The following is a 27748-nucleotide window of genomic DNA, read 5'->3' on the forward strand; positions in this document are numbered from 1 at the left end:
CAAGTGGAAAACGTCCTGTGACAGATACCCAACCTCAGCTGGTGCCAGAGTGGGGTAAAAAATCTTTCTCATATTCTGCCTTGGTTTTTGGGTCTGAGACCTTGAGATCTAAAGAAGAAATCTTCCAGGGTTGTCACAATGAAGATGGAATACAATTGCTTCCAAGATCTAGGCAATATAATACTGAGAGTCTCTGGGTCAGAAAATGCTGCCTTCCAACTGGCATTAGACCCCAGTAATCTCTCATTTGAATGGCTTCCTTACCCTACCAACTGGCCTCCTTATCCCTAGTTTTCCTCTCCTCCAATCCACCTCTCTACCAGTGGCACCAGTTGTGTAACATCCTTTAATGGCTTCCCATTGTTTCCCAGATAAACTCCAAACTCCCTAGCATGGCCCACAAGGCACTTTGTGATCCGAATCTTGCCTTCTCAGAATCCCACTCAGAATCCTGGCTCTACCACTTGCCAGGTGTGTGACCTTTGGTGAGTTACTTAACATCTGTACACCACAGCTTCCTTAATCTGGTTAATAATAGTTAATAATACCTGTTACTTCATAGAGTTACAGTGATTTAAATTAAAGCACAGTGCTAAGAACATAGTAAGGGCCCAACAAATACAAGCTGCTACCATTACCATTGTCATTATTAGTATTAACTCTACGTACCCTACGTTCTGTCTATGCAGAACCATCTAGAGTCCTCTGAACATGCCCTGGTCTCTCACATATCCCTCCTTTGCGCATCTATTAGAACACAAGATCCAGGCAAGCAGGGACTTACGCCTGACACATAACAGGTGTCAAATAAACATAGGTTATGGAACGCATGATGTCTGCTCTGCCTGTAATGCCCTTCCCCCTCCCCCCACAAGTCCTTCATGATCTGGCTCATGTATCCCCTCCTCTGGTGAGTCTTCTTGACCTCCTCCCATTCTTGGCAGGGACAAGTATGCTCCCATAGTAGCTCTGAGCACTCCTCTATCAAAGAATTGGTCGCCCTGTATCAAAACTCTGATCTTGGAAGATGAGTCACCTACTTCCATGTCCTGGGACAGAGCAGGCAGTCAATACAAACTGAATGAATGAATGAACAAACAAATGAACAAATAATGCCCACAGATACTAAATGGTGACCAGTAAAGATGTGCCTTCCTCCTCCCAGATGTGGAATTGCTAAATCTGTAGCCCCAAATCCCAGAGTATAAAGGCTCAATCTTCCTCTCTTTGTGCCATCACTCTCTTGAATTCCCTGTGGGGAGATGAGCAAGAGGCCTTTTTTTTTTTTTTTTACATACTTAAACTCCCATCATTATACAAACTAAGAGTTTGGGAACTTTACCCACTTACGGAGATTTTCTTTCTTAGGGGTGGACATTTAGCATGTCTAGAATTGGGGTGTTAGAGAAGTGTGGCATTCGCCCGTAACTCAGAGGCTCTAGCAACTGCCAAACCTATCTCCCTGCTGCTCTCGGTCCCTACAGGCTGCTATACCTGAGCAACCGCATGCCTGCCGTGGCTCCCAAGTAAACAGGTGTCTCTGTGTGCTGGGATGTTGGAATCACTTTCCTGGCTCTTTCCATGCATGCAGTCAGATAAATGTCTATTTCATTTAATTTTTGAGCAAATTCTGAGATTCCAGGACCTATAGAAAAATGTAGAAGCAGATGAAAATTGTTTTTAAAAGTAAAGGACATATCTTCACATTATTAGAGAAAATACTGATGTTTTCTGAGAAAATGCAAGGAGACAATTTCTTTTTGTGATATCTGTTAAGTTTTTGTTCTTAGAGGGTAACACTGAATCTAGCCTCGGTAGGATTTAATTTCAGACCTCAAGCCGGGTCTGTCTGCTGTTCAATAATCTTGCCACTGGATGGCGCAATTTTCACATTCAATTGCATGCATAACTTTCCTAAAACCAGGCTCTCTCAGATTTAAATGGGGATCTTATAGATAACTACTCTATATAGCTGCTTTATGATGTTTCTTCCACAAAGTTGTAATTAACAACACTAATTCCTAGAAGATGGGAAAGGCAAAAGATAAGTCAGAACAAAAATTAAAATATGTACCAGGCACATGGGCTTTTACTGAAAAGACAGGAACAGCTACTAACTAACCCTAAAATTTCTGAAGCAATGTTTCTTCCTTTGTTAGAAGAAACAGGCATAGAACCCATGTCTCCTCAGCAGTTTTTCCACTCTGATACCCTGTCTGCCTAGTAAAACTGTCCAGTTTTAGAGCCGTTTTTACCGCTGCTGTGGAGAGGATTAGAGCCAAGATGCTTTACGCTTTTTGAAGTTATTTAACAGTTAACAATTTTGGCTCGCTTTAAGCTAATCATCTACATTTTCAGTGCTTTATAGTGAGGATTTGCTTTAACAATAAGTAACCAGATATCTGATCCATATCTCATTCACCAAATTTTAAATAGCCTGTTTACTTAACTGTAATGAGAAAATCAGCTCCAAGTTATCAGCTAAGTGTTTTGACTCAAAAAGTCTGGCCTTCAATAACTGGTAGCTTTCCACTCACCTTTCTATTTAAATATTTGATTAGAGAACTCTCTCTTGTGAGAAGGGAAAATTACTGCATTTATTAGGCCAAACACACATGGGGACATGTGTCTCAGGAGACAGCTGCTAGGCTAACACAACAACAACACGTGGAAGAAGAAATGGAAGGCAGTGAATTATTAAATAGAAGTCAATAAAATGAGGGATTTGGGTTTTAAGAAATGTTTGAAGTACTACCTCAGAACTGATGGCGTCAAATTCTGAGGACATCAGGCTACTGGCTAGAATGACTTGCTCTCTTGGAAACGTATCCTATCTACAGCTTTCTTGATAAACTATGAAAATTAGTGGACCCCACAGGCCACCAAACTAAAAGTCAATTATCTTCTGGGGCCTAGGTTACCTGTCTGACCAAAACTAAACAGTGGGTCCCTGGCTCAAAAGGCCAAGAGAGATAAAGGTCAGAAAGGTGACGGTGCGGTGTGGTAACATTCGGTGCGGGCGGGAGTGTTGGGTGGGAGGGAGTGGGAAGAGCTGTTGGCCACAACTCTAACTTGTCTTGCAACCTTAAAAGAAAACTAACTAGGAAAAGACTCAATATGCAGTGCAGTGACTCAGAGCAGCAGGAAGCCTGTAGTGCAACTTGGAGGCCTAGATTCTTGTCCTGGTTCTGTTCCTCCTTGCCAGTCACTAGTCTTTCAGGTTTCTGCTTCCTTTTCTATAAAACAAGACTTCAGTGATCCACAAGGTCCTTTTCTCACGTTAAGGGTCTATGATTTGCCTACCTATACAGAAGCTAAAGGCTTTTGAAAATTCCTTCCAAGCCATAGATTAGAGGACAAAGATTAAGAGCAGCAATCCTCTGGATCCACCAGCCTCAACATCACCTGGGCGCTTGTTAGAAGTGCAAATTCTCAGACCTCATCCCAGACCTACTGAACCAGAAACTCGGGGGCGGGAGCGAGTACCTGTGCTTTAACACACCCTCCAGGTGGTTCTGATGCAGGTTTGCAGGTTCAAATTTGAGAACCACTGGCTAACACATGGGTTTAAAGTTGGGCAGATCTTTGCACAGCAAAGGAAACCACTGACAAAACGAAAAGACAACCTACTGAATAGGAGAAAATATTTGCTAATGATATGACCGATAAGGGTTTAGTTAAATTTGGGCAGATTTCAGTTCGAGCTCCAGTTCCATCACTTACTAGCTCAAGTAACCTTAAACAAGTGCCATAACTTCTTTCAACCTCAGTGCCCTCATTTTTAAAAAAGTGGGAATAATAATACATTCCTTAAAGGGAGATTGTGAGGATGAAATAACACATTTTCAGTACTAAGGGCATGGCACATAGAATTGTTCTGTTGATGGGAGTTACTATTACCCAATTATTTGAAAGTTTATTTTTCAAGGGCTTCATCATTAAGGACTGATTTCAGTACCGTTTTCATAATGATAATAAAATAGCAATTATTTATAAAATAGCAACAATAGCAGCTCCGCTGCGTTCTCACTTGACTTCCCTTTTTCTCGTGTGTTTGTTTCACTTCCCATATGCCTCTCATGCTCTCATGCCCACTGTCTCCCGGTCCCTTTTTCTTCATCTTACCTTTTACTTTGCACTCTTCTATCTGAGTCACCACCCCTGTGTCATTCTCCTTCTCTGCTGGCCACTTATAGATGTACAAATTCGTGTGAGAAGAGCCCGCATCCAGCACAATCCCAAACTGAGGGCAAAACAAACCAAGAACTTATCAGCATTACATCATTCTTCTCCATATTCAGCTTGCAACAGAAGGAGACAAAGACATGGGTTTTCAAAAACACAGAGGAGAAAGTATTTTAGTTCATAGTGGGGGTAGGTTGGGGTGGAGTGAGTGCCTGGAGTTATGCTGATCATAAGATCTACCAGGACACCAATCCCTCTAGAACTACGGCTCTCAGTGCTGGTTGCACATTAGAAATATCCAGGCCTTACCCAAGGTAGGGCCCAAGCACCCATATTATTAGAAGCTTCTCAGGTGATTCTAAATTGCAGCCAAGATTCAGAACCATATACTGAAGTAGCCGAGACAATATAGAGGGAGTAGGAAGCCATTAATCTAGCAGTTCCCAAACCTGTATGCACATTGGAATCATATTAGAATTATCTGAAGAGCTTCAAAGGCTACTGATGACGGTGTCTGACCCCCAGATTTGTGATTTAATTGGCCTGGTATGTGGCCTGTACTCTGGAAAAGAGACATGGAAAATACTAAGTGTGCTTGTTTTTAATTACAAATATAACTATAAATTGTATTCAATAAATTTTAAAAGATTTGTACTTTAACTTCATGCTTTTGGCTCTTAAGCATAGAAGGCAATGAAAGGAAGAATAAAGTAAGAAAGGAGGTGGAGGAGGAAAGGTAAAAAGACAATATGAGAAAGAACTAGGTGGCCAGAAGAGAAAGGGAGAAGAACAAAGTCACCACATCACATTTCATGAGGGCATGACATGCACCAGGCAAGTGCTGTGAGGAGCATTTTATAAGAATTATCTGACGTAACCGCTAGACCAGTACTATAAGGTACATACTGTTTTCATCCCCGCTATACAGATGAGAAACTAAAGTACAAAGAGGTTAAGTAATTTAGTCAAGATACAAAGTGATTAGGTGACGGAGCCTGGTTTTCGATCAGAGTCAGACCTTTCAGTGTGGCACCAATTTGAAAACAATTGTCTGGACCTTGCTCCTCTGCTCCTCTGTATAAGGAGCACAAGGTCTTGGGACTGACTCTGATCCAAATCCAGGCTCCGTCACCTAATCACTTTGCCCGAAGCAAGCATGCGGGCCCTTTTCTTTATGGGGGCATAATGCTGATTACCACAGGGAAGCCCCACTGTGCAGAGGGAGGCAGAGAATACTGCAGATGTTATGGAAGGTCAAGGATGCTCACACAGCAGCACAGTGATACTCCCTGGGGTGAAATGGAAGAAAACGTGACACCTCAACAAGCTCTACGTTTAGCTATCCGCACTGGTCCAGGGAGTTGAATTCTAATTCTTGTCTTCTTTTCTCCCTGGAGTTTTTAGGTTCTTCCCAGGTGATAAGACAATATGAGGGGATAGATGTAAAACAGCTGCTGACTTCAGCATTATCAAGTGGCAGATCGCAGCTCAGATGAGCGGCAAGGAAGGAAGCTGCACAGACTCCTCAGCAACCAGGCTTGCCGTGAGATCAAACCAAGAACCGGCTTAGGTGGTGACCTTTGTGAGCAGACAGGGGTCTACCTGAGGTCTGGGGCCTTTGAACCCGTGGGAAACCCCTCAGGGTGGAGCAAAAGCCTCAGGGGTTTCACGGCAGAAAATCCTGCTGTTCCCTAGCAGGGTCCCTGAATTCTTCCTGTCAGAAGATGTTCTAACCACAGAAGTATATGATAAAAGATAGCAAGGCAGCAGCAGCCAGCAGCCTTTATCTGGAATCAGGATGTTCTATTCTGTCTACTATGTTAACATGAAAGATACTCTTCCAGTAGAGCAAAGGAACCAGCCTTGCTCCTATCAGCCTGTTTCTCTAAGGCCTTACACAGTGAGGTGGTTGAGAAAGGAAAACTTTTACTACATTTCATTTGGCAAGTGCTTGAGAAGGGCGGGTAGAGCATTGACATAGGAATTGAGGGCATTTCACCTTATGTATACAGCAGCCTGGAATGCTAACCTGTTGAACTGGAACAAATGTTTTTTGTCATCCAAATGGATTGCAGAATAAAAATTTGGCATCGCTTGCTGCTTTAGGGAAAGTTAAAGCTTGACTGTCTGAAAATTCTCAGTTTGAACATTCGGGGAGTTTGCCTTTCATTGTCACAAAACTACAAGCATATTCACTTGGTTTTTTTTTTTTGGTTTTTTTTTTTAACATCTTTATTGGAGTATAATTGCTTTACAATGGTGCGTTAGTTTCTGATTTATAACAAAGTGAATTAGTTATACATATACATATGTTCCCATATCTCTTCCCTCTTGCATCTCCCTCCCTCCCACCCTCCCTATCCCACCCCTCTAGGTGGTCACAAAGCACCGAGCTGATCTCCCTGTGCTATGCGGCTGCTTCCCACTAGCTATCTATTTTATGTTTGGTAGTGTATATATGTCCATGCCACTCTCTCACTCTGTCACAGCTTACCCTTCCCCCTCCCCGTATCCTCAATTCCATCCTCTAGTAGGTCTGTGTCTTTATTCCCGTCTTGCCCCTAGGTTCTTCATGAGCTTTTTTTTTTTTTTTTTCCTTAGATTCCATATATATGTGTTAGCATACGGTATTTTTCTCTTTCTGACTTACTTCGCTCTGTTTGGCAGACTATAGGTCCATCCACCTCACTACAAATAACTCAATTTCGTTTCTTTTTATGGCTGAGTAACATTCCATTGTATATATGTGCCACATCTTCTTTATCCATTCATCCAATGATGGACACTTAGGTTATGTACCAAAATGTTCATTGCAGCTCTATTCACTTGTTTTTCATAGCTGGCCCATTTTAGAGCTAGAAGTTCATTTCATCCAATCCTCTTATTTTATAGTAGAAAACTGTGTCCAGAGCAGTTTGACTTGCTGAATGGGTAGTAAAGATAGTTATACCTCACCTGATCCATCTAGAACCCCAGGAGCCACCAGCTTTTGCTCTCTTTCCCCACATAAGCATTTTCCAAAGCATGTTCCACAGAGCACTAAGCCTGCAAGGACCTGAGTGAAGAAAGTTTCCCAGAAGTCTGGGGAATGCTGCATGCTCTCTCCCCATCCTGGGCTCACGAACCCACTAGGTAGTGACTGCTTCAGAGAAGTCTGACAGTGGAGAAACCCGCTTAACCTAGTTTAAACCAGCATCCCCCAGACTCAGTGACAACAGAATTCTGTTTTAAATAAAAATTCCATCCTATAGAAATGCTTTGTGAAATGCTGTGCCTTGTCATGCTATTACTCGTACCCAATGTTTCTCGGTAGCTCATATTTAAAACATTTCTAAAAGCCCCTATAAGTATGTCCTTCACATCAAAGAAAAATCAAAGATTTGAGTAGTGAGGAAGAGATCTGATATCCCCTTAATATTATTATTTCAATATGACTTTCTCTTTTAAGAGTACTATAATTTTATTAAGTAACATCTAGAAAATGAAAGGAAAAGGAAAAAAAAGACATCTAAGATTTCACCAACTAGCCCCAATGTTCATTTACAGCACTATTGACAATAGCCAGGTCATGGAAGCAACCTAAATGTCCATCAACAGACGAATGGATAAGGAAGATGTGGTACATATATACAATGGAATATTACTCAGCCATAAAAAGGAATGAAATTGGGTCATTTGTAGAGACGTGGATGAACCTGTCATACAGAGTGAAGTAAGTCAGAAAGAGAAAAACCAATATCATATATTAACACATATACGTGGAATCTAAAAAAATGGTACAGATGAACCAATTTGCAGGGCAGAAATAGAGACACAGATGTAGAGAACAAACGTATGGACACCAAGCAGGGAAAGGAGTGAGGGGGATGAACTGGGAGATTGGGATTGACATATATACACTAATACGTATAAAATAGATAACTAATAAGAACCTGCTGTATAGCACAAGGAACTCCACTGTACAGTAAAAACTAACACAACATTGTAAAACAATTATATCCTGATAAAAAAAATAAAATTAAGAAAAAAAAAGATTTCACCAACTGGACATCACTGTTCTTTTTATTTATTTCCTTCTGGTCTTTTTTAATGCATGGTAATTTTTATATAGTTGCAATCATACTGTGTATAAACTTCATCTTTAGCTAGTTTTTGATCATACACATGATTTTATCAATCATAACTGATCTTCATGAGCTATGCTGAGTGAACAGAAGCAGTGGTCTAGAAAGAGGGTCAACAGAAATGACCTTGCTTGGTTCATGAGACACCAGTGTGCCTTGGTGAAGATCTGGAGATGTGGGTAGCAACAGAGCCCGAGCTCAGGGAGATTGGAGGCCATGTGGAAGTGGGGCAGATCCTGTCTTAGGATGGAAATAATTCTACCTGTGCAAATGTCACAGGTCCAGGCTTCTGAGTAAGTCTCCTTCAATGTGAAAAGAAAGAGAAAATTGGAACAGCAGATGACGTACTTCTACTCATGACTCAGCAGAAGTGGGATGTTCAACCCTCTCCTCATTCAGAAAACACCCACCCTCACACTAGCATACTCTCAGTTCCCCACTAACCACGAGGTTTCTGTTCCAGAGACTTTGCCCAGAAAGCCCTTCACCTGAGATCCCAGCCTTCCCTGACCTTCTCAGATCTGAGTCTACCCTCCTAATCCATGTCTCAGACAACCTGTATTTTCCCTCTAAAGACAACACTTGCCACAATGTGTAATTACATATTTACGTGGCTATTTGATTAATGTCTGTCTTCCCTATTAGATCCTAAGCTATATTAGGGCAGGTCTGTGTTGCATACTATGGTATATCCAGCATCCACAATGGTAGATCCTATTATATGTTAGGTACAAAGAAGGAATTCAACAGACAACTGTTGCTCAAAACACATGAATGAATAAGGGGAGTTAGAACTATATAGTCCCTAAACTCCTTCCAGTCCTAAAAGATGTTAATATACACAGTCTAATATAAAGTAGTGCCATGGGGCTGAGGTCCACCTCTTCCCTGCAACAAAAACCCCAGAAGCCAGGTAACATGGGCAACGGTGTGAATTAACTTCTTTTGGTCTCTTCAGACATACTGGTCCTTTAGAATCTTTCTTAAAAGTCCCTGTAGCTTTTTTTTTTTTTAAATCAAATTTATACACATCAGTGTATATATGTCAATCCCAATCACCCAATTCATCACACCACCATCCCCACCCTCCCGTGGCGGCTTTTCCCCCTTGGTGTCCATGCATTTGTTCTCTACATCTGTGTCTCAACTTCTGCCCTGCAAACCAGCTCATCTGTACCATTTTTCTAGGTTCCACATACATGCGTTAATATACGATAATTGTTTTTCTCCTTCTGACATACTTCACTCTCTATGACACTCTCTAGATCCATCCACGTCTCAACAAATGACCCAACTTCGTGTCTTTTTAGGGCTGAGTAGTATTCCATTGTATATATGTACCACAACTTCTTTATCCATTCATCTGTCGATGAGCATTTAGGTTGCTTCCATGACCTGGCTATTGTAAATACTGCTGCAATGAACATTGGGGTGCGTGTGTCTTTCTGAATTATGGTTTTCTCTGGGCATATGCCCAGTAATGGGATTGCTGGATCATATGGTAATTCTATTTTTAGTTTTTTAAGGAACCTCCATACTGTTCTCCATAGTGGCTGTATCAATTTACATTCCCACCAACAGTGCAAGAGGGTTCCCTTTTCTCCACACCCTCTCCAGCATTTGTTGTTTGTAGATTTTCTGATGATGCCCATTCTAACTGGTGTGAGGTGATAACTCATTGTAGTTTTGATTTGCATGTCTCTAGTAATTAGTGATGTTGAGCAGCTTTTCATGTGCTTCTTGGACATCTGGATGTCTTCTTTGGAGAAATGTCTATTTAGGTCTTCTGCCCATTTTTGGATTGGGTTTTTGTTTCTTTAATATTGAGCTGCATGAGCTGTTTATATATTTTGCAGATTAATCCTTTGTCCGTTGATTCGTTTGCAAATATTTTCTCCCATTCTGAGGGTTGTCTTTCCGTCTTGTTTATGGTTTCCTTTGCTGTGCAAAAGCTGTGAAGTTTCATTAGGTCCCATTTATTTATTTTTGTTTTTATTTCCATTTCTCTAGGAGGTGGAGCAAAAAGATCTTGCTGTGATTTATGTCAAAGAGTGTTCTTCCTATGTTTTCCTCTAAGAGTTTTAGAGTGTCCGGTCTTACATTTAGGTCTCGAATCGATTTTGAGTTTATTTTTGTGTATGGTGTTAGGGAGTGTTCTAATTTCATTCTTTTACATGTATCTGTCCAGTTTTCCCAGCACCACTTATTGAAGAGACTGTCTTTTCTCCATTGTATATCCTTGCCTCCTTTGTCAGAGAGTAGTTGACCATAGGTGCGTGGGTTTACCTCTGGGCTTTCTATCTTGTTCCATTGATCTATGTTTCTGTTTTTGTGCCAGTACCATATTGTCTTGATTACTGTAGCTTTGTAGTATAGTCTGAAGTCAGGGAGTCTGATTCCTCCAGCTCTGTTTTTTTCCCTCAAGACTGCTTTGGCTATTCGGGGTCTGTTTTGTCTCCATACAAATTTTAAGATTTTTTGTTCTAGTTCTGTAAAAAATGCCATTGGTAATTTGATAGGGATTGCACTGAATCTGTAGATTGCTATGGGTAGTATAGTCATTTTCACAATACTGATTCTTCCAATCCAAACACATGGTCTATCTCTCCATCTGTTGGTATCACCTTTAATTTCTTTCATCAGTGTCTTATAGTTTTCTGCATACAGGTCTTTTGTCTCCCTAGGTAGGTTTATTCCTAGGTATTTTATTCCTTTTATTGCAATGGTAAAAGAGAGTGTTTCCTTAATTTCTCTTTCAGATTTTTCATCATTAGTGTATAGGAATGCAAGAGATTTCTGTGCATTAATTTAGTATACTGCAACTTTACCAAATTCATTGATTAGCTCTAATAGTTTTCTGCTGGCATTTTTAGGATTCTCTATGTATAGTATCATCTGCAAACAGTGACAATTTTACTTCTTTTCCAATTTGTATTCCTTTTATTTCTTTTTCTTCTCTGACTGCCATGGCTAGGACTTCCAAAACTGTGTTGAATAATAGTGGTGAGAGTGGACATCCTTGTCTTGTTCCTAATCTTAGAGGAAATGCTTTCAGTTTTTCACCATTGAGAATGATGTTTGCTGTGGGTTTGTCATATATGGCCTTTATTATGTTGAAGTAGGTTCCCTCTATGCCCACTTGCTGGAGAGTTTTTATCATAAATGGGTGTTGAATTTTGTCAAAAGCTTTTTCTGCATCTATTGAGATGATCATATGGTTTTTATTCTTCAATTTGTTAATATGGTGTATCACATTGATTGATTTGCGTATATTGAAGAATCCTTGCATCCCTGGGATAAATCCCACTGGATCGTGGTGTATAATCCTTTTAATGTGTTGTTGGATTCTGTTTGCTAGTATTTTGTTGAGGATTTTTGCATCTATATTCATCAGTGATATTGGTCTGTAATTTTCTTTTTTTGTAGTATCTTTGTCTGGTTTGGGTATCAGGGTGATGGTGGCCTCATAGAATGAGTTTGGGAGTGTTCCTTCCCCTGCAATTTTTTGGAAGAGTTTGAGAAGGATGGGTGTTAGCTCTTCTCTAAATGTTTGATACAATTCACCTGTGAAGCCATCTGGTCCTGGACTTTTGTTTGTGGGAAGATTTTTAATCACAGTTTCAATTTCATTACTTGTGATTGGTCTGTTCATATTTTCTATTTCTTCCTGGTTCAGTCTTGGAAGGTTATACCTTTCTACGAATTTGTCCATTTCTTCCAGGTTGTCCATTTTATTGGCATAGAGTTGCTTGTAGTAGTCTCTTAGGATGCTTTGTATTTCTGTGGTGTCTGTTGTAACTTCTCCTTTTTCATTTCTAATTTTATTGATTTGAGTCCTCTCCCTCTTTTTCTTGATGAGTCTGGCTAATAGTTTACCAATTTTGTTTACCTTCTCAAAGAACCAGCTTTTAGTTTTATTGATCTTTGCTATTGTTTTCTTTGTTTCTATTTCATTTATTTCTGCTCTGATCTTTATGATTTCTTTCCTTCTGCTAACTTTGGACTTTCCTTGTTCTTCTTTCTCTAGTTCCTTTAGGTGTAAGGTTAGATTGTTTATTTGAGATTTTTCTTGTTTCTTGAGGTAGGCTTGTATAGCTATAAACTTCCCTCTTAGAACTGCTTTTGCTGCATCCCATAGGTTTTGGATCGTCGTGTTTTCATTGTCATTTGTCTCTAGGTATTTTTTGATTTCCTCTTTGATTTCCTCAGTGATCTCTTGGTTATTTAGTAACATACTGTTTAGCCTCCATGTGTTTGTGTTTTTTACATTTTTTTCCCTGTAATTGATTTCTAATCTCATAGCGTAGTGGTCAGAAAAGATGCTTGATATGATTTCAATTTTCTTAAATTTACTGAGGCTTGACTTGTGACCCAAGGTGTGATCTATCCTGGAGAACGTTCCGTGCGCACCTGCGAAGAAAGTGTAATCTGCTGTTTTTGGATGGAATGTCCTATAAATATCAATTAAATCTATCTGGTCTCTTGTGTCATTTAAAGCTTGTGTTTCCTTATTTATTTTCACTTTGGATGATCTGTCCATTGGTGTAAGTGAGGTGTTAAAGTCCCCCACTATTATTCTGTTACTGTCGATTTCCTCTTTTATAGCTGTTAGCAGTTGCCTTATGTATTGAGGTGCTCCTATGTTGGGTGCATAAATATTTACAATTGTTATATCTTCTTGGATTGATCCCTTGATCATTATGTAGTGTCCTTCCTTGTCTCTTGTAACATTCTTTATTTTAAAGTCTATTTTGTCTGATATGAGTATTGCTACTCCAGCTTTCTTTTGATTTCCATTTGCATGGAATATCTTTTTCCATCCCCTCACTTTCAGTCTGTATGTGTCCCTAGGTCTGAAGTGGGTCTCTTGTAGACAGCATATATATGGGTCTTGTTTTTGTATCCATTCAGCAAGCTTGTGTCTTCTGGTTGGAGCATTTAATCCATTCATGTTTAAGGTAATTATCGATGTGTATGTTCCTATGACCATTTTCTTAATTGTTTTGGGTTTGTTTTTGTAGGTCCTTTTCTTCTCTTGTGTTTCCCACTTAGAAAAGGTCTTTTAGCATTTGTTGTAGAGCTGGTTTGGTGGTGCTGAATTCTCTTAGCTCTTGCTTGTCTGTAAAGCTTTTGATTTCTCCATCAAATCTAAATGAGATCCTTGCCGGGTAGAGTAATCTTGGCTGTAGGTTCTTCCCTTTCATCACTTTAAGTATATCATGCCACTCCCTTCTGGCTTGTAGAGCTTCTGCTGAGAAATCAGCTGTTAACCTTAGGGGAGTTCCCTTGTATGTTATTTGTCATTTTTCCCTTGCTGCTTTCAATAATTTTTCTTTGTCTTTAATTTTTGCCAATTTGATTACTATGTGTCTCAGCATGTTTCTCCTTGGGTTTATCCTGTATGGAACTCGCTGCACTTCCTGGACTTGGGTGGCTATTTCTTTTCCCATGTTAGGGAAATTTTCAACTATAATCTCTTCAAATATTTTCTCTGGTCCTTTCTCTCTCTCTTCTCCTTCTGGGACCCCTATAATGCGAATGTTGTTGCGTTTAATGTCGTCCCAGAGGTCTCTTAGGCTGTCTTCATTTCTTTTCATTCTTTTTTCTTTAGTCTGTTCCGCAGCAGTGAATTCCACCATTCTGTCTTCCAGGTAACTTATCCGTTCTTCTGCCTCAGTTATTCTGCTATTGATTCCTTCTACTGTAGTTTTCATTTCAGTTATTGTATTGTTCATCTCTGTTCGTTTGTTCTTTAATTCTTCTAGGTCTTTGTTAAACATTTCTTGCATCTTCTCGATCTTTGCCTCCATTCTTTTTCCGAGGTCCTGGATCATCTTCACTATCATTAATCTGAATTCTTTTTCTGGAAGGTTGCCTATCTACACTTCATTTAGTTGTTTTTCTGGGGTTTTATCTTGTTCCTTCATCTGGTACATAGCCCTCTTCCTTTTCATCTTGTCTGTCTTTCTGTGAATGTGGTTTTTGTTCCACAGGCTGCAAGACTGTAGTTCTTCTTGCTTCTGCTGTCTGCCCTCTGGTGTCCCTGTAGCTTTAATGGCAACTTCAGCAACCTCATCAGTCTGCCTCAGTTAGCCCTTTTGAATAAACAAAGCTTGTCCTTTTGAATGTGACTCTAGTACTCTATAAACAAATCAGGTCTCCATTAGCTACAGTGATGCTGGCAGGGCCTGGAAACAGAGACCATTTCCCTCCTTTCTTTTTTCTTCAGTTGAAGTTTCTAGACCTTTAATACAAACTGCAATTTTGTTGTTGTTTGTTGTTTTTATTTTTTTAATTGTGGTAAAATACACTGAATATAAAATTGACCATTTTTACTATTTTTAAGTGTACAGTGTGGCATTAAGTACTTTCAAATTGTTGTGTAACCATCACCACCACTCATCTCCAGGTGTTGTTTTTTTAAAATCCAGTGGAGTAAAAATAATATATTTTCCAAGAGTATTTGAGGTTGAAAACTGAGGTAAATTCTTCCAAATTCTCCATAAAAAGATGAAATCACAAGTGCTCATCTAAGAATAGCACTTCAGTTCCCGGTGACTAAAGCAGATGCCTGGGGACAGGCCACTTTCCCTTAGCAGCAGTTGGAAATCCTGGGAGCACCCGGCTCAGTGACCATAACACACCAACAGCTAAGGGCCTTTCCTAGAACTCATCTCCCCCAAAACAGTGTTGACAGCTGGTCTCCACTGAGGGCTTCTGATGTGCTGGGCACTCTGGTAAGTGAGTCAGTAGTATGATATTATTCCATTTAATCCTCACAACCATCCTCCAAGTAGGTACCATCTCCGTGTAACACATAAGGAAACAGGTGTAGAGAGAATACACTTGCCCAAAGTCTCAGAGCTGGCAAATGGCAGATCTGGGATTGAAATCAAAGCTGTCTGGTCCCTGGCCAGCATTCCACAGAAGTGGCAGCTTTTAATTAAGGCATGTGGTTTGGGACTGGATCAGTTTGGTGCCTTTGAGAGAAACCTGTGGGGTTCTGTGTGTACCAGAATGTGCAATGTTTGTGCTAAAGGAATATCTGACAACTCGCTAACTGCCAGTGTTCAGTGACAAACCAGCAATTAAGGAAGTGGTAAACCAAGCAGACCTCAACTCTACCTCCCCACCACGTCCACCAGGACAAAGGCACTTTCCCAGGGGACACAGGTACAGCTCATAATTCTTCAGTTCATTAAGCCCTATGTTTGTTTGTTTTTGCAACGTGGTCGTTCTGTATCTACATGGCAGTAGTTCCCACACTTCAATGTCATGAGAACAGCCCAGGACGCCTGTTACCTGTGTAGATTCCCAGGTTCTACAACCTGGAGGTTTGAATTGGGTATGCTCTGGGAGTGAGAACGGGGAGTCAGCATCCACAGGGGAGCCTGAGGCAGAGGCTGACAGATTCTGCTGTCGGGCTAGTCCTTCTTCACACGCTCTTCACAGCCAAGGAGGGAGCAGTTTTACCTGTTCAAGATGCTCACTCTACTCACTGAGTCAGCGAACTTCTATGAGGCAGCCACCCAAGTCAGAGGCTGTGCTGTCGTAATTTAACATTTATTTTGTGACTATTTGGTTAATGATTATCTCTTCCACTAGACTATAACCTTCATGAGGGTCAGGACTTTGCCAGTCTTGCTCACTGCTGTATCCCTAGGGCCTAAAGTAGAGTAGACGGTCAATGACTATTTATTAAATGAATAAATTGAGTGAAAGAGTATTAAAACATAGGGAAAGACAAATGAAACCCAGTCCTTGTCCTCAATATGCTTTACAACCTGGGTAGCTGGGCAAGTAGACTCATCAGTACAATAAAGACTTCCTGTGTTTTGCCAGATGTGGCCCAGGCATGAGGCCACCCACCTCCCCAGCAAGGCTGAACCCAGACTGGACCAGGCAGGAAGACGACAAGACTGGATCTTCAGGACTGGAGGGCTGACCAGAACTGGGCTAGAAGAGGGCAAGTCAGATGGGAAGAGGCAGGGAAAAAGATAAGTGGCGATTTGTCACCAGACAGATAGGCTGCAAAGATGATAATGATAATACATGAGCTACCAACCATTGAGTATCTGCAATGGGCCAGCATCCTATTCCATACTTCACAATGCACTTACTTTATCCCACTTCATTCCTACAGTAATTTATGAGATATCAATTATCAGTTCTGTCTTACAAATGGAGAAACGGGGGCTCAGAGAAGTTATGTCCTGTGACTATAAGAGCAGGGCTGAGGTTTAAACCCAGGCAGTGTGAATCCATGGCCCATGTTGTGTCACACTCTGAGCAGACAGAATAATTATCCCTGCAATAAGACAGGGATGAAGAATCAGAGGCAGTGGGTAGAGAGACAGCTGAAAGTCTTTCCATAGAGGGGCTTATGGCCACCACCCTCTTTAAACAGAAGCATGCAGAGGTTGTTCTCAACATTACATCCCAACGTGTTCCATCTTTATCCTAAAAGGTCCTCTAAGGAATTTAATCACTAAGATTTGGTCAACCTAAGTGTCTCTCACATTATCTCCTTAATGCCTTAATTCCACAGACAATGCCTTAGTTCCAGGCTCAACTGCCTTGTCTACACAATGTCAGGAACATCCTAACTGGTCTCTCCTCCTCTAATCTGCTCTCCAGCCAAGAGGAATCTCGGAAACACAATCTGGGCATAACCTCCCTGTTTGAAACCTTCGAAGCAGTGGTTGGCAAGCATGACTGCTCATTAGAATCACCTGGGAAGCTTTTAAAACATACCAGTGCCTGGGCTTCACACAAAAGATTCTGATTTAATTGACCCAGAGTAGGGCCCAGATATGAGTATTTTTAAAAAGTTTCCCAGGTGCTTTTAACATGGAGCCAATCTTGAGCACTACTAGAGTTGAATGGATGAGACATCCACTCCTGAGCTAGGCAAACTAAGCTCAGACTAAAGTCTCCTCTCCCACCATTCCTTCCTGCCCCATATTCAATATTCCAGCCATACTGAACTGCTAGTGATTCCCCAAGATCACTTGCTATTTTAAGCTGCCACTCTGTAACACATGGTATGGTCTTTGTAAAGAACATGTCCTACCTCACCTCCTGGGAAACTCCTTAGTGTTCCTTATTACTTGGCCCCAAGGCTGCCGCCTCCGTGAAGTCTTCATGTGACCAGGCACAATTGGTGACTCCTTCCTCTGGGCTGCCATAGCACTGCACCTACCTCTGTATTAATATGTCTCTATTTCTGAAACTATTTGTACAAACGACTCTCTGCCCCCACAAAAAGCAATAGGTATAGTGATGCTTCAGATACCTCTTGTGGCCACTTCACATGTCCTTGACCAACCTTTTTACTCCAGCTCCACCTGTGCCTTCTCATCTCTCTATTTCTTCTCAGGGTCTTCTCTCCTACTACCTAGTAGGTCACCTGTGGTACCCACATAGCCCTTCTGACACATGTGCAAAACTGGAAGTGCCAGGGAGTTAACAACCTCTGGGATGACCCTTGACCAACAGGGTATGAGAACCAGGAGATAAATCCCTAGGGTAGATCATTCTGAAGTGCTTTCTCTACGGCTCTTCAGAGGGTCCTAGTGGGATCAAGCCAGTGACATTGCTATAAAGATTCACTTCAGATGCCAAAGACCTTGCTCCGTTTTTCCAGGCCAACACAATAACACAGAATCACGGCAGTCTTGAAGACAACCATCATGAATGACGGAAGGTCATCCACGACCACGAGTGTTCACCGAGAACACAAAGCCTAAGTCTGTCGTGGATTTTGCCTCCTAGGCAGTCTCCCTCTCCAGTGATGCAATAATGAACATATAAAAAGGTCAAATCAAGAAGGCAATCATGTACTTTTGGAGCTGGTAAACAAATAGCAAAACCAATATGTCATGAGCCTTCAGTTGTGAGTGAAGTTTTGCCAGGAGAGCCAACATCACTCAATATTAAAAGGCAAGAGACCATTGACAATGAGACAGTATCAGCCTTCTGTGCTGACAAAGGGACTGCTGTGCACAGCCCCACTGGGTTGAATCTGTGTGGCAAATGGATGCCAATGTAATATCCAGGCCTCTGCTATATAGCAAATGGTTTGGGGGGGGTGGCAATAGTTTCAGAGGCCTGGCATATGCATCCATTTTTCCAGGCTCACAGTTTGGTATCTTCAAATGCAAAAAATATATATACTTCTGTATATGTATTCCAGGGCCTCCGTAGTCAAGTTAACTTCTGGATATGTCACTGCCCACATGTACGTATGCATTCATTAGCATATTGGTCTCTGGGCCCTTTAAGATTTATTTATTATAATTCAAATGAAAGTTTAACATTGGTGTATTTGCAATACAAATTTAAACTTACCATATGTTTCTAAATTAATGGATTAAATAAAATGATGACCATATTACAAGGTATTAGTGAGCTATCCATGTCTCTGAAATTCTACTTTGATGAATTTGAAAGGAAGCAGAAATAAATCACAGCAGAGTTAATGATCCTAATTATTTTTAATGATACTAACTAGCTCTTCAAATGTGGAAATTTCACCAGAAGTCTGTCCATCCATGAATTCATTTCAAATTACTATATTTGATACATGTATGTGTTCTCTGGGGTCTTTTTTAAATTGATTTTAAAATTGATTTATTTAATATTTTGGAGATCAGGAACAAGTCTTCCCCACAATCTTTGTCTTCCAAAGTGCTTTATACAGAGTTGTCTAATAAATTTTATAACTTTGGTGATAGTGATAATAACGGAGTAAGGGGACTTCCCTTGTGGTGCAGTGGTTAAGAATCTGCCTGCCAACGCAGGGGACATGGGTTTGAGCCCTGGTCCCAGAAGATCCCACATTCTGCGGAGCAACTAAGCCCGTGTGCCACAACTACTGAGCCTGTGCTCTAGAACCCGCGTGCCACAACTGCTGAGCCTGAGTGCCACAACTACTGAAGCCCACGTGCCTAGAGCCCATGCTCTGCAACAAGAGAAGCCACCACTATGAGAAGCCCGCGCACCGCAACTAAGAGTAGCCCCCGCTCACCGCAACTAGAGAAAGCCTGCGCGCAGCAATGAAGACCCAACACAGCCAAAAAATAAATAAATAAAATAATAATGGAGTAAGAAGAACAAAGAATGCAGTGTTCAATAAACAAAGAGTTCACTGTTTCCACAATGAAACAGTGAGTAAGAAGCGGAGATAGCACTAGATCGTAGAATACCAGCACAGTATATCACAGATCTGGATGTGGTGAATAAAGCATTTGTCTCTATTAGAATATTGATTTAATCAATTTGCTGAACAATCAAAGACAATCATCTTCCCACCAGTAATTGATTAAAGGCATTCTTTCCTCCAGAATGAGCATCCGCTGCCATTTTACTTGCCTAGTTCCACGGAGACTGACTTGCTCCTGGGCTTCCAGAACCGCACTCCTACTGTATGCTCTGATTTACCATAAACTCACTTTCCCTCCGCCCCACCCAGGGCCCCTCAAACACATGTGCGTGCACGCACACACACACACACACACACACACACTCAGGGGTTTGAGTTACCTTAACATTTTCTGGCAGTGGTTTGTTCTGGGTCAGCCCCAGAGCGAGCAGTGCTACCACAGCGATGACAGAGGAGAAGCCAAGGATGCCCAGTATGTTTTTAGAGCAAAATATCTTCACTTCAGACTCTAAAAACAAAAGAAGAATAGAAAATATCAACAAGAAATCAATAGACATTGATTTTCTTCCCCTTTCTATATGGCCTTGTGCTGGCTTTCTGGAGACAGCAAAGATAGATAAAAGCTGATCTTTATCCATGAGGCACTTGCAAAGTAATTGGGAAATAATACAGGAACAAAAGGATTTGTCTGTACTGTGATGAGGGCCAAAACTGAGTTAGTGGCTATGGTAAGGAGAATGGGCAGAATTAGATCGGTGATCAGATATGGGATGAGGAGAAGGAAAAATCCCAAACTGGCAGTTTGTTTAATAGGTCATGTAGGTCTATCAAGGTTCAAGTAACAAAGAAAGCAAGGATAGCCCTCCTCATTTTTAAAATCTACCAAAAAATGAGTATGATATTAAAAAGTATTCAGAGTATATCATCGAACATCGTAGTCCCTCTACTTCACGACATTTCCTGGCTTGACACATTCCTTCACTTCAACCACACTTACATGTTAAGTAATTGGTAACAGCATAGGGGTGTGGAGTTTTGAACATTTCATCATTCACATTATCTTGTCTATCCTGTCCATACTCTCACCATCATGGGACATAAAAATGTTCCAGGAGGAGAATTCTATAAAAGGCAAATTTACTTTGATCAGGATAAATAGAGCCTACAGCAGAGGTGAACAGGAAATGGAATGGTTACACCATTCCCTCCATTCTCATCCTTCCTCTCTCAGCTTCCCAAGCTATCCCCAAGCCTTTTTCTTAGGCTTTGGGGAAGAAGGATAGGATCAAGTAATAAAAAAGCATGTGGAAATGAGATGGGTTCTCCAAAATAGTTTTCACTTGTCTAAGGACAGGGCAAGGGATTAAAGCAACTGAAAAAGGAACTTGCGTCCCCTCCTCCTCTTTCCCTCTGTCTCAGCATCTGTGGCTGCATCAACACAGGAGCTCCCCTTCGAGCTTGTGAGCACAGGTTGGACTTAATCCAAAGGATTGGAACTGCCTGGGTCTCCAGTCTGCATCCATCTCTAGAATCTTGGACCAGTTTGTACCCATCAGACCGAACAGTACAAAACTTAGGAGAAAAAGTTTTATCAACACCATTATCTATTGCTTCCAAACAAGGGAATCATAAATGAAATATACAGCACTTCCCCCCTTCTCGCTTCCCAAAAGAACCTCAGTTTTGTTCAGATGCCTGCCACTCCCCCAAGCAGCTGACTGAAAGGGGCTGACTGTTCTGCATAATCTCATTCCCTCTCCAGTGATTGGTTCAACAGTGGGCATATACTCCCAAAATGGCCTGTGAGACCCTGGAGGAAGTCTGCTGGCGCAAGCCTAGGAAAAGAAAGGAAGCATTCTCTCTTCTTCCTCAAACACTGTCCAGCCAAGGATGGCTGAGCAGAGAGATGGAAAGAACTTGAGTTCTTAAAGCATTTTGAGCTGCTAAAACAGCTAACCCTGATCTGATCCTCCCATGAGACTTACGCTTTGATCCAATTAGAGTCATGATTTAAAGACCTTGAAGCCAAAACACCCTGGTGTGGCAGAAACGTCCTTTTTGCTGCCAGGGCTCTGGAATCTGGAAAAGAGCCCCCTAAGTACTACCTACCTACCTGAGTACTACCTACCTCACTTCCCAAAGTCGTGATATTGACAAACACAGCTTACAACAAGCAAATGTTTTAGATGAAATATTACATATCTAATACCCAAGGGTTGCACACTGCAGCAATGTTTCTACTATAATAGAACTTTGAATGCTTTACTCCCTCAAACTGTCCAAAAGGTCTACCTATTCTTTTGTTTCCATAAATATAACAATTTTTATTATATCATTTTCCTTCCATCCATTCAGGCACTAATCTTAGTAGCCAATGAAAATGACCAACAAGGTCCCTGATCTTTGGAGTTCACATCTAGTTGGGGAGGTAGATGAACCAGAAAAGAAGTATGCAAATAAGTGACTTCAGGTCATGAAGAGTGTTGAGGAGAAATTAAAACCAAGGAATGTTACAGAGTGACTTGCAGCAGAGTTGGGGTGGGGAGATTAGACTGAGGGTCAGGAAAGGCTCTCTGAGAAGGTGATGTTTGAGCTTAGACCTGGATGATGAGAAAACAACAGCTATGAGAAGGAGAAAGAACATTCCAGGAAGAGGAAGCATCAACTGCAAAAGCCCTGAGGTGGGAAATAGATTGATGTGACTCTAGTTGTTTCTTCCTTTTCTTAATGAGAATATTTACTAACTCATTATTATCACTGAACAGTTGAAAGTGTACTTTTCCAGGGAACCCTCCTATACTGTTGGTGGGAATGTAAGTTGGTGCAACCACTATGGAGAACAGTATGGAGATTCCTTAAAAAACTAAAAATAGAACTACCATATGACCCAGCAATCCCACTACTGGGAATATACCCTGAGAAAACCATAATTCAAAAAGAGACATGTACCACAATGTTCACTGCAGCACTATTTACAATAGCCAGGACATGGAAACAAACTAAATGTCCATCGACAGATGAATGGATAAAGAAGATGTCACATATATATACAATGGAATATTTCTCAGCCATAAAAAGGAACGAAATTGAGTTACGTGTAGTGAGGTGGATGGACCTAGAGTCTGTCATACAGAGTGAAGTAAGTCAGAAAGAGAAAAACAAATACTGTATGCTAACGCATATATATGGAATCTAGAAAAATGGTACTGATGAACCTAGTGGCAGGGCAGGAATAAAGATGCAGATGTTGAGAACAGACTTGAGGACACAGTGGGGGAAGAGGAGGCTGGGATGTAGTGAGAGAGTAGCACTGACATATATACACTACCAAATGTAAAATAGATAGCTAGTGGGAAGCTGCTGCATAGCACAGGGAGATCAGCTCGATGCTTTGCGACGACCTAGAGGGGTGGGATAGGGAGGGTGAAAGGGAGGCTCAAGAGGGAGGGGATATGGGGATATATGTATACGTATAGGTGATTCACTTTGTTGTACAGCAGAAACTAACACAACACTGTAAAGCAATTATACTCCAATAAAGATTTTTAAAAAAAGACACATGCACCCCTATGTTCATAGCAGCACTATTCACAATAGCCAAAACATGGAAACAACCTAAATGTCCATCAACAGATGAATGGATAAAGAAGATGTGGTGTATATATACAATGGAATACTACCCAGCCATAAAAAGGAACAAAATAATACCATTTGCAGCAACATGGATGCAACTAGAGATTATCATACTAAGTGAAGTAAGTCAGAAAGAGAAAGACAGATACCATATGATATCACTTATATGTGGAATCTAAAATACGGCACAAATGAACCTATCTACAAAACAGAAACAGACTCACAGACATAGAGAACAAACTTGTGGTTGCCAAGGGGGAGGCGGGGAGGTAGAGAGATGGACTGGGAGTTTGGGGTAAGTAGATGCAAACTATTACATTTCGAATGTATAAACAACAAGGTCCTACTGTAGGGATAGCACAGGGATCTATATCCAATCTCCTTGATAAACCATATGGGAGAAGAATGTAAAAAAAAGAATGTACATATGTGTGTGTAACTGAGTCACTGTGCTGTACAGCAGAAATTAGCACAACATTGTAAATCAACTATACTTCAGTAAAAAAATAGAGAATAAAAATACGGAAGTATACTTTTCCACATTTGCCCAGTTTTTGCAATGATATCCATATTATTAGAATATATTCAAAGCTTTCATCATATTTGTCTTATTAAAGATATGATAAGAAAAAGAACTTAGATCAGAGAGGAAGTTTAGGAATTTTTCATACACAATTTTCAAAAGCTGTATTATCAACAAAATAATGGCTAAGTTTGTTTTTCATGTGACTGACTAGATTACCCAGAGAGGAATAATTAAAATACTGTGTTTTCTATGAACCATGGCAGGTAATTTTCAAAAGCCCTTATCACATGGAGGAAGCCAGGCTCTTCTTAGGAAGTGGTACCAGACGCGGGGGTCCAGGTGGACTTATCTAGGATGTATTCATAAAAGGGAACCACTTCAGTAACTGCCCTCTCTTCCCAGGCCCCAGAGCTCTTTCAGATGCCATGACTGCTACAGTCAAGTTCTGTTATAGAAAATTCACAATGACTGTATTTCCCCCTGAAAAGCCCTTCATTTCCTTTGTGGATAACAGAAACGTGACTTGTATCATACAATGTGAAACAGTATTTCAAAAAACAATTTCAAGGAACATTTTTACCAAAAATATCTAACAGCAAAGTGTTGTATTTGTTTTCCTTTGTATGGTCTCACTATCCTGGAGAATTCAAGACTGCCACTTCCCTCCCATTCTCCTCCTTTCATATGACAAATGAGAAAGCTTTTCTGTTTGAGGTGAGAGCCAGGTAGAAATGTCAGCTCTTCACTTGACAGAGACAAAAGTGAAGGAAACCCAAGCTCTGAGAAAACACAGACTGATTTCAAGCCAATTAGCTATGTTAGAGGCAAAAAAAAAAAAAAAAAAGGTGATTCTTTTTCATTCTTACAGAAACAGCCATCATGACATCCACAGTTGGGCATCCTATTAATGATTAAAATTATGTAATCTGTCCTTAGTCAAAATTCTGCTATACAGAGAAATCCCAGCATCTCTACTTCATGATACCAAAGATGTATTATCCTAAAATTTTACTCCATTAATAAAAAGATTTGGGATGTTGACAGACGTGGTGGGTTTTTGGCAAAAACAACAAAAGTTTTGCTCTGTGGATTCGTGAGACTCACTAGATTCAAATCATTTCCAACTTCTGATGGGTCACACCCGGACCAAGCTTGGCTTGTCATATAGAGAACAAAGCAGCCAATACAGACAAGCACTAGTAAACATCAGTGCAGTGCTGTGGTCCTTCCTGTGTTTACACAGCCCAGTGATGGAAGAATCACTGAAGCTCAGGGGACTGGTCCTAATCTGGCTTTGCCATTTCCCCAACTCCTAGAGTCTCTGCCCCCTTTCTGCCATCTTCCTTCCTCTCCATCACGGGGGAGTTCTTGGTGACGCGTATTTAGATTGTTCTCCCACTCAAGTGCTTTAAGATCCTTTCCCATGTGCTTCATTCCAGGGCCCTTAGACCCAACTTCTTATATGGTGATATCCACCCCACTGTTCCAGTCACCCCCACCTCTTCTACAATAGCCCTTTCTGGTATCTCCCTAATTCCCTTTCCTATCAGAATCCATCCTTCATGCGGCTGCAGAATTCCTCCATAATTGACATTCCCAGGGTTCTCCCTAATTAAGAATTTAATGTAGCTTCCTTCTGCTTGCCAGATGAAAGCCTCACTGGTCTACTTGGACCCCTCAGCCCTTCAGAAATTTAAGCCCTTCCCATCTCACCATTCCAATAAGCAGATGTGTGTGCCCGAGATCATAATGCCTGACATTATGACCACTAGACTGTAAGTTCCTTAAGTGAAGGGACTTTTTTTTCTGGCTCATTTATTGCTATATCCCTAGTTGAATGAATAAATGAATTTTGGATTCTGACATTTTTCAACATGAGATTTCCTTCAGTTGGAATTCTATTCCCCTCTTTCTCCACCAAATCTTTTTCCTTGTCACCTTCAAAATCAAGCTCCCCTCCGTATGCTTCAAAGCTCAATTGTTCCAGTAGTCCTCTCTTCATGTGCTACCTCTAGATATTTAATGGATTGGCCTATTTCAGTTTGGGAGTTCTATAGTTGTTGTCTCATTCATTGTTCAATTAGTCAACAATTATTTATTGAATGCATTATACTATTCACTAGACCTGCCCTAGGCTCTCAGCTACAGTAGTGAACAAATCAAATAAACGTCCCCATCCTCATGGTGCTTAGATGCTAGTCTGAAAGATAATAAGCAAGATAAGTAAAATTTATAGTATGTTACATAATTATAAGTGCTAAGGAGAGAGAAAAAGCAGGTGAAGAGGCAGGATAGGGTAATTAGGAAAGACCTGAGATGGTGACATTAAAAGTGATAGGAATAAAGAGAAAGCAAGCATACCACTTGGGCAATAGAATTTAAGGTAACTGGAACTGCATGTGCAAAGGCCCTGGGGTGGAACAGTGCCTGGCCATAAGGCTAGTGTGGCTGGATGAGTGATGAAGGGGAAAATAGTAAGAGATGGTCAGGGGTGGGGTCACTGGGTGCCTTGCTTGTGGGGCCTTGCAGGTTCTGGTGAGGGCTTTGTCTTACTCTAAGTGATCTGACTTACTTCTAATCGTTCGTATAATTTACACTCAGCACCATAGGGGTAAACAAGGAACCACTAGGAACCTTTGAAGTACCTGGACGGGAAGGGTGTGGTCTTTTAGGCGGCACACCCCTGTCTCTTGTGATGAGGTGCTGAGGCACCCCCATGAAGTCAGGTCATAGGACAAACACACAGTCAAGTGTGGACAGAGCGTGGCTCTGCTTGTGCCAAGATCAGAGCTGGGAAGATGCATCCAGGAGGAGCAAGTACTATATCATGATAGGTCTTCTCTATACCTTCTGGTCTTCTTGGTGACCCAGGACTGGTGAATCTTTGCTGAGAGAGCACCATTATGAGGGGTCGCCAAGCCAACAGTCACCAGGATCCATCAGTAGAAAGCCAAACTCCACAGACTTCTGAAGGGTGGCTCAAGCTAGAGCAGAGTCCAAACAACCTCACCTTTGCTCAGTCTCTCTAAGCCTCCAATTCCCTGCATGCAAAATGGGAGTCACAATAGTAAGGAATTCATAGGGTTGCTAGGTAAGAGTCAGTGAGCTAACAATTTACATAACAACCTACAAAAGAGCCCTCGCTGCATTCCAGATTCTGCTCTCAGCACTTTAAACACAGCAACTAATTTAACCTTCACAACACTCCTGTGAGGTAGTACTATTATCATCATCTGCATCAGTTTCCTAGGGCTGCCACAACAAATTACCACAAACATGGTGACTTAAAACAATAGAATGTTACTCTCTCACAATTCCAGAGGCCAGAAGTCCAGAATCAAGGTGTCAACAGGGCCAAAGGCTCTGGAGAGATTCCTTTCTTACCTTGTCCAGCTTCTGGTAGCTCCCAGCATTCCTTGGTTTATGGCTGCATCACTCCAATATCTGCCTCTGTCTGCACATGGCCTTTTTCCCTGTCTCTGTGTGTATCAAATTTCCCTCTCCTTTCTCTTATGAGGACACCAGTCATTAGATTTAGGGCCCATCCTAAAGCCAGAACGATCTCAAGATCCTTAATTACATCTGCAAAGACTTTACTTCCAAATAAGGTCACAAATTACAGGTACTATTATTATCCTCATTGTTGTCACTTTACAGGTGAGGAAACTGAGTCATGGAGAGGTTAAGAAGATGGCCCAAACTTACACTGATGTAAATGCTGGGACCAGGAATTAAAGTCAGGCATTGTGGATCCAGAGGCCAGGCTTTTAGGCACCACCCTACCCTACACCACATGACTGAGGCTTAGTACAGTGCCTGGTGTGTGGTACTAGCGCTGTACATAGACGCCAATCTCATTATCCAGAAATGAAAAGTGACTGACTTTGAGGACTTGGCTGAAGGGGTTGTCTGGACTGTTGTCACTGATGACACCAGACAATGTTATATTTTTAAAATATGAAGTCTTAGAGAACGGATTGGAGGGCACAGTGGGGGAAGGGGAAGCTGGGACGAAGTGAGAGAGTAGCACTGACATATACACACTACCAAATGTAAAATGGATGGCTAGCGGGAAGCGGCTGCATAGCACAGGGAGATCAGCTCGATGCTTTGTGA

General features: G+C 41.2%; 1 protein-coding gene across 4 annotated transcripts in view; it reads right to left on the reverse strand.

Moving 5' to 3' along the window:
* The window catches only part of ENTPD1 (ectonucleoside triphosphate diphosphohydrolase 1), a 116232-nt gene that overhangs the window by 20069 nt on the left and 68415 nt on the right, over positions 1 to 27748 (reverse strand). For all 4 annotated transcript variants that reach the window (XM_061168879.1, XM_061168774.1, XM_061168959.1 and 1 more), the window contains exons 2-4: positions 19854 to 19981; positions 4126 to 4243; positions 1495 to 1645 (exon numbers count right to left, since the gene is read on the reverse strand). In XM_061168879.1, coding sequence (XP_061024862.1) covers positions 1495 to 1583 — 89 coding nt within the window. In that variant the 5' untranslated portion in view covers positions 1584 to 1645; positions 4126 to 4243; positions 19854 to 19981. The remainder of the gene's footprint in view (positions 1 to 1494; positions 1646 to 4125; positions 4244 to 19853; positions 19982 to 27748) is intronic.

The sequence above is a fragment of the Eubalaena glacialis genome, chromosome 1, assembly GCF_028564815.1.
Source record: "Eubalaena glacialis isolate mEubGla1 chromosome 1, mEubGla1.1.hap2.+ XY, whole genome shotgun sequence".
Classification (NCBI taxonomy): Eukaryota; Metazoa; Chordata; class Mammalia; order Artiodactyla; family Balaenidae; genus Eubalaena; species Eubalaena glacialis.